Genomic DNA, 13,224 nt, shown 5'->3' with positions numbered 1-13,224 from the left:
ACTACAGGGATGGGAACAAGTGCCAGTGACATACTGGCTACCATAGTCGGCATGACTTCTCATCTATACTTCAACTTACACTTTTATCTCCAAAGAGCCACGCTCTCCACATCCCGTGTGGGGGATGGCCTGGACTGGGCAGGGACAGCTGGCTTTGCTTCACTACAAACCAGGGGACACAGGTAGGGAGTGAAGTTTTGTTTTGGTTCTGCCCTCCCATCAAAAGCCCCTGAGATAGGCGTACGTGTTTGAAGTTTCTGAAGGGCACGAACTGAACGATGTCTCGAAGGACTGGCTCTCCCTTGGGTGATCGCAGAATCCCGTCGTCACCGTCCAGCATCTGCATGTCACTGAAGTCAGCGTTGCCCACGCCCACGATGATGACCGACATGGGGAGGTGGGAGGCATGGACAATGGCCTCCCGGGTGTCGGCCATGTCTGTGATGACACCGTCGGTCAGGATGAGCAGGATGAAGTATTGCTGCAATGGATCAGACACAGAGCAATGATGGGGATTAGCAGAGGGGTGGGAATGGGCGGAGGAAACAAGGACAATACAAGTTACACACCCAGGTGGCTTCAGTGCACACTGACTACAGCAGTAGTGACAACAGACTTTTTCTGAGTGCCTGTGTGGACGGCCCTGAAGACCGAAGGTTATGATGAATGGGACTTGAAGGCAGGCAGAGTAATCGTAGGTTAATTCTAACAACCACCTTGGTGAACGTTATCAAGCGCAGTGTGGTTGACAGAGCAGCAGCGAGGGCTCAGGTCTGGCTCTAAAGCCTCGTTTCCTGAGGTTCTGGGAAAACCCTTATCTCCTCTGGGTCTCAGCTTCATGTCTCAAGTGAGGGGTGGAAGTCGATCATTTGTACGTATGGCCCTTTCAGCTTGAGGATTTTAAGAATCTAAAGCAGCAACTGCCCAACACAAAGCCACTAGCTCCATGGGACTGCTGAGCCCTTCCTGGAAATGCGGCTGGCACAATGGAATCAAATTTTTAATTTTATTTCCTTTTAATAAATTTAAACTTTACTTTAAAAATGGATACCAGATTCAGTTATTGGAAACCTTTTACATATGTTTGAAACAACTCAAGTATGTAAATCTACTTTCTCACTATCAATTTACACAGTCTAAATAAAGATCAAGTATTTGTGATGATAATTTAGCATGCAAATTAACATGATATATGTGTAAAATGCACACTGGGTTTTGAAGACTTAGTATAAAAAAGTGTAAAATATATTATAGTTTTTATATGGAGCACATGCTAAAATGAGATTATTTTATGCATTTAAAAATACTTCTGATGTATAAAGTACACATGGACAAAGACAAAGGGGGGTAGGATCAAGGGTGGGAGGGAGGGAGAGGGAAATAGAGACAACTGTACTTGAAAAACGATAATAAATAAATAAGTCATGCCAGGAAAAAAAAATACTTCTGAACCCTGGCTGGTATAGCTCAGTGGATTGAGCATGGGCCTGTGAACCACAGGATCATAGTTCGATTTTTAGTCAGGGCACATGCCCGGGTTGCAGGCCAGTTCCCAGTAGGCAACCATACATTGATATTTCCCTCCCTCTATCCTTCCCTTCCCCTCTAAAGATAAATAAATAAAATATTTTAAAAAAAGAAAAAAAAAACTTCTGAGAAGGGGTCTGTGGACTTCATCAGCTGCTAAAGGAGCCTACGGGACAAAAAAGGTTGAGAATCCCTAGTCTGAAGAGACTGTCAGGTTTCTAGAATCTGATCCGGGGTTAAGAGGTACGAGGCTGCAGCCTGCCAGAACAAAACCCTGATGGACATTCCCAGTGAAGCTACAGTAAGAGTTGCTTCCAAAGCCAGGTTAGGAAAATGCTCACGATGAAATATTATAGTCTTTGAATGTACACAAGTCCCTGTTCAGATACAGAGGAGGCTTTTTTTTTCCTAGAAGAATTCTACAGATTTGAGGAGAAAATCCTACAGCTAGCCTCCCTGGATCAGTTTGTGTAAGAGGTTCAAACTTAAGACCCTTAGCAATGAGTGATAACAGGGGGCCCTGGACCACACACTGTTCAAAGCACAGGAGAAACCTTTGGGGAAAAGAATCCTTGTTCCCGGATTAGAAGAATGTTTACTTGAGATATGTGGGTTAGACACTTCCTGCACTATTTCCTGATCGGTCCTTCCAGATCTGACCGCCTGTCCCTGTGTGAGCGAGTGAGGCCTAAATCCACACCTATGTTAGCCCTGTTCTCTTCTTATGCTTTTAGTTCCTGGTTCCCCAGAGAGCTGAGATGATTTTTGTTTTCTATCTGGGCTCCGAGGAGTCCTGGGGACACTGAATACTTTTGGGAATAAAGCGGGTAATAAAGGATCATAGACAAGTTTGGGCCCCACCTCTTAGCTCAGATTCAGCAAGACTGGTCTGTTTCCTTACAATCGACTTTCTATTTTGGGTTTCTGAGTAACATGTCATTTGAAGAATTTGAATTTGAAGTTCTGATGATAAAAAAAATTGTTTGAAATAAAACGAAATAACAAAATAATGAGCCTGTCCAACACATATCCCCAGATCTCGCATCTGTGAGGAATCAGATTTGCTCCCAGGCCCCCATGGGTTTGGCAAGGTGGATGTACTACTGATCTTGACAAGTGCAGTTCTCAGAGGGATGTCGGGAGGAAAGTCTGACTGGCACAGGTGGAGGAGCCCATGGGGGGAGACATGCTGATGGTGAATACAGGAAAGTTTTTAAATGAATTTTGCTCCGAAGGGAGGTAAACGAACGTATGTAGCTCTATATGGTAAAGAGATGTTAAGGGAAAGATTTTTAACTTAAACAGGAGATATTATAGGATTTAAAAAAAACCCCTCATCTGTGGACATGCTTATTGATTTTGGAGAGATGGGAAGGAATGGAGGGAGAGAAACATTGATGTAAGAGAAAAACATCAATTGGTTGCCCCTCCTACACACCCTGACTGGGGACTGAACCTGCAACCCAGGCATGTGCCCTGACTGGGAATCGAACCAGAAACCTTTTGGTTAATGGGACGATGCTCCAGCCAGCTGAGCCACACTGGCCAGGGAAATTATAGGATGTTCTATTTGCTAGTAAAAATGAGTCTTCAGTAAGAAGGGGAAAAATAGGTGAGAGAGAGGGAATACAGCTGCTGGGTCAGTGTCCTTGGATAACTGAGAGGAGAGGTACCCCTGAACAGAAGAGGCTGGGATTCCAGATAAGCAGGGTCTGCCGCCCGTCTGCCCTGAGGGGAGTCTGAGAACACGGTGCAGTGCCAGCAGGTGAGATGAGCTGATGGAAGGAGGTGCTGCAAAGGCAGGGTCTTGGAACCCAGGAAAAACTCAGAGAGAATGTTCCAGACATCGGTAATGTGAGACTAAACCTGAAAAAAGCCCCATTGCTGAAAAATGACATATATGGATGGCATTAAAAATGATACATAGGAAAGTTATTCTGGTAATAGGGGCAGGCATAGTAGGTTTACAGCTGTGAGTACATGAAACAGTTTGTTCTTTTTTATTATTAATTAACTATTGTATGGTTTATTTGTATGACAACTGTAAACCTATGTTTGCTCACTTTGTGTTTAACTCCAAAATATTCGGGGAAAAAACCAAATTTTGCTGGGCCTTATAGCCTTGGTTTGCAGTTTTCTTAAGAAAACCACAAACAGAATGTAAAACAAATCTTTGCTACGGTGTTCTGTGCCGCTGCACCTGACCACCAGGGGATGGAGATATCTACAGTTCTGCTTCACTTCCATCCATAACATGGGTACATGGGAAAGCAAGTTTACTTTGGACAGTTTTCCCTTCTTCCCAGGAACACCACATGGGTGTGACTCACACTCCAGTGAATAAAGTACATTCCATTGTTGAGTGTCCCCTCTGTCCAGCTAAAGTTGTGGGCACTGGAGATGTGTCATCTCTAAGCCTCACAATAACCCGGCAGAGAGGGGTGCGATTATCCCCCATTTTCGGATGAGGAGCCTGAGGACAGGAGAAGGCTAAGTCACTTGTCCAAAGTCACACAGGCAGAAATGCTATAATTTATTGTCAGAATGGGGGTGTGCTATGGCCAATATCCCGGTGAGAAAGGGCCATCCCCCACCAGCAGGCAAACTGCCCCTCCTTACCGACGCCTCCTTGGTGTTCGTCTCCTCTGAGGCCGACTTGGCGACCTTCTGAATGATGGGGGCGATGTTGGTGGGGCCGTAGAGCTGGAGCTTGGGAAGGCAGCTCTGATAGGCTTCCACGACCCCTTGAATCCCTAAGGTGAAATTGACCTTAGTCAATAGTCTAGTCAGTGATCAATAGTCCAGTTGTCCCCTCGAATACATTTGTAATCAAACACACACACACACAAAGCATTCAATTCCCCCGAACGTCCTTCCTAACATCACATGTATGATCTTAAGACAAAAAAAATGCCATCCTGTTGCCTCTACCCCCCCACTGGAATCATTCTCTGTAACAGCTTAAATCAAAAGCAATCATCTTCACAAACTTTTCCCCAATATGCCATTTTACACATAAAAGTTCATTAGATTCTCATAACGCAATGAAAAAGATATTATACCCATTTTACAGGTGGAGAGACTGAGGCTTAGAGAGGTTACATGATCTGCCCCGGTCACTCAGCAAGCTCAGGACTGAAACCCAGGTCTGTCTGGCTCTACGGGCTGTGCTCTCAGCCTGTAGGCAGTCAGCTCTACCGCTTCTCTAGTTTCCACGCCACCTTGTTGATGCTACTGTAGTACACACCACCACCCTAGTCCGCTTAGAGGAGTTATCTGCACGTGTACATGAGCATCGCTCCAGACATTAAAGTCCTTGTGGGCAGGAGTTGTGACCTACTCCCTCAAAGGTCTCGAGGCAGGTCAGGCATACCACATGTCTGACGAAGGAGCAAAATGGTGACACAACTGTCTGCTGAGGACCTTAGTACAGTCAAGTGACATTCATCATCATGGTCAACCTCACACTACAGGAGGTTTCCGTCCTGGGGCCACATGAGCCAAGGAAACATTAAAGGTGGGACTCTGCTGGAAGGAACAGCTCTGACTGTGCAGCTTCTCCTAGCACTGTATGAGCCTTGACTGCACATTTAATGTCATGCTCACAATCCCACAAGAATCCCATTGCTAATGAATGTTATTCCATTGGCTCCTCTTGGTGCCTGTGCCTGTGTTAGCTCTTGCCTTTCCCTGTTTAACTCACCCTTTTTATCCCTTTCTATCCTGAAATAGTGCACTGGTCCTGAAATGGTTCTCCACATCCACCATGCCTTGCACACCGGATCTTGGGTATTTTGGATAAGCAAGTTCTGTGTGTTCTGCCCTTATACACATGCTTCCCTACTGATGCTGCATCCTCTTTGCCCAGCCCCAAAGCCTGCTATCCTAAAGACAGATGTCATGTCATTTTGTAGCTTGCTTCTGAAATTAAGTAACACTCAACAGAGGCTATTTTCCTATTTTGGCTCTTGAGTTTTGACTAAGTTTTTACCTAAGATAAGCAAGTTGGATTTCTCTCTCAAAAGTAACAGGCAGATGAATTCTAAGAGTGTGAAGCAGGTGAACCCGTGGCTTGTATTTTGTTTTGCTCTGGTGGAAACCTATTCTTATAGTTTAAGAATAGGGGTGGTGAGGGACGAGTGAACTCTAAATCATGATAAATTTAGGGTAGGGGGATCATGAGAGAGAATAAAGGCAGAGCGGAGAGCAGGTCTCAGAGGTTACCATGTGCACAGCCAACGCTACTGATGTCACGTTCTTGGACGTTAAGTGCTGACTTGGTGAAAGAAACTTCTAGATGCTCTACATACGGCACTGGATCCGAATTAACCCTGGATCAGCTCCCTTCCTCCCGGACAAGGAGGAGAGAGATTTGGAAATTTCTACCTATTTCACTATAAAAACCATCTTACAAGCTTCTTAGCAACAGGTGTACTTGGCTCTATTTGTCAGCAGGAAGAATAATTCCAGGATAAAATTTATCGTCATAGATGTCATCATCATTGTTCTGTGGAACTGTGTTGGGGAACTTCTGCCTGGAAATAAGGGAATGGGGACCCAAGTCTGTGAGAAGGCTTTCTCTAGCACAAACCATGTAGCTACTCATTGGAAGTCACTGAGGCTGTATATCCTTTGCCAACATCCCGTAAGTGTCAAATGATGTCCATGTCCTCCCCACCCACACCTCTACCTTGTACCTTCACAGGGAGGAAGTTGTGAAAAAATAAATACCTGAGGAAGATGTGGAGAGCAGAAAGAGGGATCATCACTGCCTATCAGGTGAATTCTCCACCCCTCCCATTTTTTGGCCAGAGGAATCCAGAATTGGAATCAACTCAAGATGTCTTCTGCATGCTGCCTTTTTCACCTCTTAATTTTCTGCTCTGTCATTATGGCTCTCTGTTGCCTTTGGAATAGTATGGTCTATTTGGGTCCAGAAAATCTACTTTTCTGCTGTGGACAATCTTAGCTGATATACCCTGTCAGAGGGGAGAAACTAAAATGGGAAATGTACAAGCAAAAGGGCTGAGAGACACTGGCTTTCTTTTATGTTGTAATTTACCTGCACACTCCGGGTTGTCTTCATTAAAGTTGATTGCGAAGTCATGAGAGACCTAGACACCAATTAAAATTGTAAAAAGGGAGACAGGAGAATTACAACTTTAATCCAGTAAGGAGGCAGAGGGTTGAAGAGTTTGCAAACAAATGCCCATTACATCCATTATGTGTTAAGCAGCAGGAATCACTTGAAGACTTCACACAGTCAGTCTGAGATGGAGGGTGAATTCTATGCTCCCTGTGGAGTTGAGGTGACAGGGAGCATAGTATTTATCTAGAATCAGATAAATGCTGGCAGAGGGGGGAGAATACTGCATATAAAAAAAGCCAAGATAAGATCTCAGAAAAATGTAACCCCAGAAAGAACTGGCCACAGGCTGGAGGCTTAGATTTGGCTGAGCTCTACTTGGATGCGGTGATTAAAAAAGGGTGAGTCAGCACCATGTCTGTTCAACACAGTGACGGCTATAACGGCTCCCACTCCTGCTGACATTTAAGATTAATGCGATAGGACAGCGGGATTTTCACGTATATACAAGTAAAATAGACTCTACTTTTGGAGAAGTGATAATACATCTTGTAATATTCCAACACACATTCCTCTACCTGGCAGGACCCATCACAAGGTCAAAGGACATATTTACTTCTTTCTTTATAAAATCCGATAAAACAGGAGGGATGTCTTGGCACCTGGATGTAATTGGATCATTTGAGGTTTTACAGAGACTTCCATTCATTTCAAAGGTTACTTCCAAGCTGTGCATTTGGGGGTTAGAAAATAGTCCCTGTGTTAAAACACCTCTCTTCTCTTCATGGGGGGTCAGAGCGGATGCATGGCCCACCTTTGCTGTCCTTAGCTCTTCCAGGCAAGTCGGCTAACTTCCAACAACCTTACCTGCTTTGGTTACCTTCAGTTTTTCCTGGGTCTCCAGAGCCTGCTTTTGCTTGCCCCAGTGACAGGTTGAAAGTGTTGGGGAATTAATGGCTCTTGGGAGCAGCCCTTCCTCAGTGGCTGATAGGAGATGGTATATTGGTACCCAGCCCTCTTTCCCCTGGGCTCTGTGTGTGCTCCACTCTGTCTTCTTGGACTGCCCACAATGGCAAATGACTTGTCAGGATGCCCTATGTCGACTTCCACTCACTCCCCCACTTTCTGTTGACGTTTCCTCCACCACTCAGATCAACTACTCACATCCAGATCCTGTCTCAAGGTCTGTGGGAGAGTGTAAACTAAGACAGAGGTGCCTGTGGCTCAAATTCAAGGCAAAGTCTGAGGTTTTATCCAAAAGAACTAAATTGCGGTGACCTCGTAAACTTTGCTGGGGGTACCTGACCTGCTGAACCCATGAGAGCCTGTCTGGGACAGAGGGAAAATGAGGCCTGAAATGGGGGACATTTGTGGGAGCAGAGTGAGGAGATGTGAGGGGGCGTGTCAGAGCAGCAGGAAGAGGCTGGCTGACAGGCAGGATGGAGCCAGGGTGTCCGGGGAGCATGAGGACTTCAGAAAACAGCCAGAAGGGTAAGTTACACCAGTAGGGGAACCAGGCAGTGCCATGGATGAGAAAAGGAAGGCCTGGGACGAGGTGTTCTCAGCCCCGCTGGGCCAAGCTGAGACCGGAGGACTACCTGGCAGGATGTGGTGGGGATGCTCAAGCATCTCTGGGTGGTGGGACTGGTGGTTGTTGAGGTGCATTCCAGTCTCGAAGGTCAAAGTTCTGTGCAGAAGGTGGGCGCCTACCTGAGCATGTTCTGGAGCTGACACCTCCCCTGGAAGAGCTGCAACTCCTCAGCTCTGACTAATTCGTGTTGTGCAATCTTTTAATCTTAGTGTTGCCAGGCCTTTTAGTTTTTTAAAAGCCAGAAATCTGACATTTTATATGAAACTGCCTAAATCTTAATAAAAAATTGTGTGTCAACTCTAATATCTTTGTGGCCTGAATAATGTCTCCAGGCCACCGCCAGTCAGCAACTGCAGTTCTGTGTTCTTCCCCCCCATGTGCTCTATTTTCCACAAATGCTTCTGCAACTCCATAGGCATGCCCGGCAGGCAGGCCAGCGTGGAATACAAGGCAGACAAGGAGGACAGGTCACAGGGACATGCCACTCCAACCACTACTCTTTCTCGCAGTCACAGGGAGACAGATTCTTTCCTTCACGGAGGGCACAGAAGGGGAAGGCCCCTGGCCCCACAGCTCTGGTGTGGGAGTAAATGTCAGCACCTGCCCCCTGCCCTGAAACTGACACAGCCAGTAAAGGAGAGGTTGATGATTGGACAGTGTTGCCTGCACTTGACTTGGTGAGGCTGGGGCAGGAGCCCTGTTGCCCTTCCAAGGCCCTCACCTGGGGAGCTGAGTTCTCTGTGGAGAGCGTTCTGCAGGAGCATCTGGTCTACCACACTAGGGCACCTCAGCTCCACTGTGGTGCCAATCTCTCTCTGCACAATCTTTGCCTTCTCTGTGTCATGGAAATCAGTATCAAACCCAGACAGGAGCTCAATGTTCTCATAGGAAGCATTCAGCTTCTTGATTCCCTAAGCCAGGGTGGTTCAATCTTAGGACTTCTCTGTGTCTGCCACACAAGACTGGTGCTCAGAGAACTGGGGTGAGGGAGTCTGCAGACTTCACTGTCATGGACTTCCATGGTTGGTATTGTCGACAGGGTCTTTCTCCAGGGGATAGCTGGATAGATAGGTTCTGAACCACTGCAGATCGACTTCCTGAGTGTTTTCTCAGCCTCCAACCATATCTATAAAAAGCTAAGACCTGAAAGCCTTCACCTGGACCTCTGAGAAGAACCGTTCAGCATACCAGGAGGTTGGGGTTCGTCAAAAGACAGGCTCTGAGGACCTACTCTCACTGATTCTGAAGACCACTCCTGAGTCTTTGGGCCCTACTTATGTAATTACATCGAGGCAAAGGAGTGAGACTACTGTGAAGGAGACAGCAAAGGGTCTCTGCACTCACCGTGTACTCTGGGGGTATCCTGGCACCGAACCCAAAGGCTGGGAACATTTTGTCACTGAAATAAAAAAAAAAAGAAGTTGCTTTATTTATCATCTAATGAGGAAGAAAAACATGAACCCGGTTACCTTGCTAGGTATGTTGCTATGCCAGGTGCTGACTCATGCTTCTGGATTATTTGCGGTGCTGGAACAGGCAGATGGATGAGCTGGACTAGTATGGGTAATTAAAAACCAAGAAATCATCCCCAGAGTTTATTTAATCATTAGTCTGCAACTTCTTCCCTTACTTTTTGCGAGATTTGATAGCAAGGAATAAAATGGCCCCAGGATTTCCTCACCTCCATTACCCCTGTCCCTTTTGAAAAATGATCATGGCTTGTTAACTCCTATGGGTGACTGTGATAGATATATATTATCTTTTTAAATCCTTATAGGGAGAGATTATTGTACCCAGTTTACAAGTGGAGAAATGCCTTGGGAAGTAAAGTGACTAGTCCAAGATCATGCTGCTAGTTAGGGCTAGGGTTCAAGTCCAGACAAGCCTGAATCCAAGGGGATATTAAACAGTAATGGAAAGCTTGGAAGTCTGACTTATTGACACAATTTGGTTTCATGGACAGAACTCACTGTATCCACTACTTTATCTCATATAAGCAGCAATAAATTGTTTACATGTCTTTTCTTGTCTCCTCAATTCAAAGGAATGCTGCATTTTACACTAATATCTCTATAATCTCCACTGCCTCCCTGCCTCAAACTGACCCTTGCCCCTGACTTCAGAGTGATACTTGCCATAGAGTGTGTGCCTAATAATATTTAATGGCTAGATAAGATAATACATAAATTGAATCATTAAGATATGGTTATGTAAAGAAGAAAAATTCTTGTGAAAACCAATGAGAGTCACATATATGCTTTTTGGTTTGCTTTCTCTTACAGTATTGAATTCTCTCAATTTACTCATTCACATATGTTATATCTTAACTCTAACTTTACTGTACAATGGGTGAGAGGTTGGGGAGAAGCATGAACACTTCTTAACATTAATGTCAGCCAGGCACTATGCTAGGCATTGAATATACTTATTTAATTTTCAAATAACCTTTGAAGTTTCACCTACTTATTATTTCCACCTTACAGGTGAGTAAACAGAGTCTCAGAAAGGCTAAGAACGTCTTAGGAACCCTAAGGTGTTTCCCAGGGAGAACTGTGTGACTCCAGAGCCCTTGCTTTTTCCATTAACGATTACACACAGCATTCAATGTGATTTCCCTATGGCACTTCCCGCAGCAAGGCCCCCTGGCTAGAAAACACAGAATTCTACCCTTAAGCAAATTCTGTGCTGTCAGAAGATTGTTGCAATGGACACTCTGGAATAGTGCTCTTGTCAGAGGGCATGTCCTTCTCACGCCATTTACCTTTTACTTTCTCTCCCATTAAAAACACCGCTGAGATATGTTCTTGGAACAATCCCCACATTTCTCAGTTCTTTGCGGAGTTAGTTTTAGAGAAAAGAAAATTCAGGCTAGGGCTCACTGTCCCCCGGCATCTCTATAAGCAAAAGGGAACACCCGCTCCCCCCAACCCCACCCTGTGATTGACTGAGAAGTCAAAGCAGCAGAGTCCCATTCTCACCCATCACCACCTGTCTCATTTAAACATCATTAGTAGCCAAGAATGGCTTCAGTGGAACTTGACCAAAACACAGCTGGTGTGACCAAATTTGGGGTAGGGATTGGTAGGTGCAAGGAAGCCGGAATTCTGTGAAACCAAATCTGAATTCTCCAGAAAATCACCAACTCCCCCCTTTTCCTCACTGTTGTGTATATATGAGCTTTGTGGCACATTGCAACTGGCATGTTTTAGAATAGGCATTAATGCTGATAAACAGAAAATCACAACGGCTTATAAAGCGTCAGCCACAGCTCTGAGAAAAAATACTTCTGGTCCTTGAAAACATGAAATCCTTTGCCGCAGCAATGCCTCCTTAACCACAACAAGGGCCAGCAGGTGTGGGGAGGAATCTACTGGGGAATTTTATAGGTAATTTCCAGTCGAGTCTGGAAGAAAGCTTTCAGGGATGGAGGATGGGTCCTAGTTCTTTCAACTAAGAGATGGTTCAGAAGTCAAAACAGGAACCCAGGAGGCACCACGGACTTTATTTCATTTTCTTCTTTGGTGAGTTTAGGAAGGGCGTGATCTACCATTCCACTTGTTTCTAAACCAGTGTTCCAGCCTTAATGACACTCCTTTACACCTTCTCAGCCACCCGTGGGAATTTGAACTTGCTGAGCATGATGTGCTGCTATGTAACTGAATTTGAAGCATATGCAGGTGGAGAAAATGCCTCACCTACAAGTTTAATTAATGAGCTGGTGGAGCAGGGTGGGGAGCGGGCGGGCAACAATCCTCTGAAGTTAGTCACCACAAAGACCCCAGCTAATAAGCACACTGAAGACAAAATGTCAAGCCTAAGCACAATGAGTTTAAACACTGCTCTTCCTGATTAAAAATGAAACTAGGCAGAGAGGAGTCTTATTATGCAAGAGGCAAGAGAAGGCAAGGTGAGCATCAGCAGGCCAACACGTCACAGAACTCGAGACTGGGTCCACTCTGCGCCGAGTGAAGGGGCCATTTAGCGAGTATTGGGAAAATGGTTGGTGAAAGCTGACTATATGGAAAATTCAGGGCACATCATCACACACCCCTGAAAGCAATCTCTCTTACTATTGTAATAAGATAGTATAAAATACAGTGAGAGAGCCTATGGCCTTCAATGCTAATGAGCATACTGTTCTTGACTTCTTTGGGAATGACCGTGGTCGAAGCATCTCCAAATGGAAGATTCATCTTCCGCCACCATTTTTACCCTCCCTATTAGGAAGACTTTGAACTAAAGCAAGAAGTTAATCAGAATAAAGACAAATTACTGCATCCACAAGAAAATGGAGACACACTCAGAGCAAAATGGCACTTTTGAACACCTAGATATTTAATAAAGATAGTTCTCTAAAACAGTGGCTTTAAAACAGGGGTACCTGAAAATGCAGACATGCAAAACCCTTCTGAGGCTATAAGAGTGTGTTTTTTTGCTGTTTGTTTGTTTTTTCTTTTAAGGAAATCAGTATCCAGTTTCTCAGCTCCCTACATATTCTTTGCTGAAATTGATCTTCTGGGAAGACCTGTGATGGAGACCTGCTCTCCACTCACACCTTTCCTTTCAGAATTACCCTTTCCTTTACCCAGTCTGACTCTTAACCTCCACAGTGAAAAACACTCTACAGGAACAATTCTAAATGTGAATGATTAAATTGTTTTGCAAGACATGTAGTTGCCAATTTTTGCTTTAAAAAATTGTAAGAAGTGCTGATGTCAGCTGGTAGATTACTAAAAATGTATTTTGATAATAGACCACTATATGATTGTTTTTTATATATAACTTAGAACTGAACAATTCTACTAGTCAAACTCTTTCCATCACCACATACTTACTTGTAAGAACAAGTTTCCTTAGCATTCACACTGATAAGAACAAAATATTAGAGTAAAATTGATGCTAGACTCTCCCACTCTGGTAGTAGGTAATATTCACCTACAGATCAGGAAACTAATTAAAAAACACCCAATCTTACCTCAGACAAAGGTTGAATCTCCAAAATATACAAAGAACTTACACG

General features: G+C 44.6%; 1 protein-coding gene across 2 annotated transcripts in view; it reads right to left on the bottom strand.

Moving 5' to 3' along the window:
* Positions 1 to 13,224, bottom strand: part of CPNE4 (copine 4) — a 407,594-nt gene that overhangs the window by 7,029 nt on the left and 387,341 nt on the right. For both annotated transcript variants that reach the window (XM_053669575.1, XM_037143900.2), the window contains exons 12-15: positions 9,549 to 9,603; positions 6,590 to 6,641; positions 4,147 to 4,280; positions 245 to 481 (exon numbers count right to left, since the gene is read on the bottom strand). In XM_053669575.1, the coding sequence (XP_053525550.1) occupies positions 245 to 481; positions 4,147 to 4,280; positions 6,590 to 6,641; positions 9,549 to 9,603 (478 nt within the window). The remainder of the gene's footprint in view (positions 1 to 244; positions 482 to 4,146; positions 4,281 to 6,589; positions 6,642 to 9,548; positions 9,604 to 13,224) is intronic.

The sequence above is a fragment of the Artibeus jamaicensis genome, unplaced genomic scaffold (assembly GCF_021234435.1).
Source record: "Artibeus jamaicensis isolate MK-2021 breed Jamaican fruit bat unplaced genomic scaffold, CSHL_Jam_final contig_519, whole genome shotgun sequence".
Lineage (NCBI taxonomy): Eukaryota > Metazoa > Chordata > Mammalia > Chiroptera > Phyllostomidae > Artibeus > Artibeus jamaicensis.
This window is presented reverse-complemented; position numbering and strand designations above follow the sequence as displayed.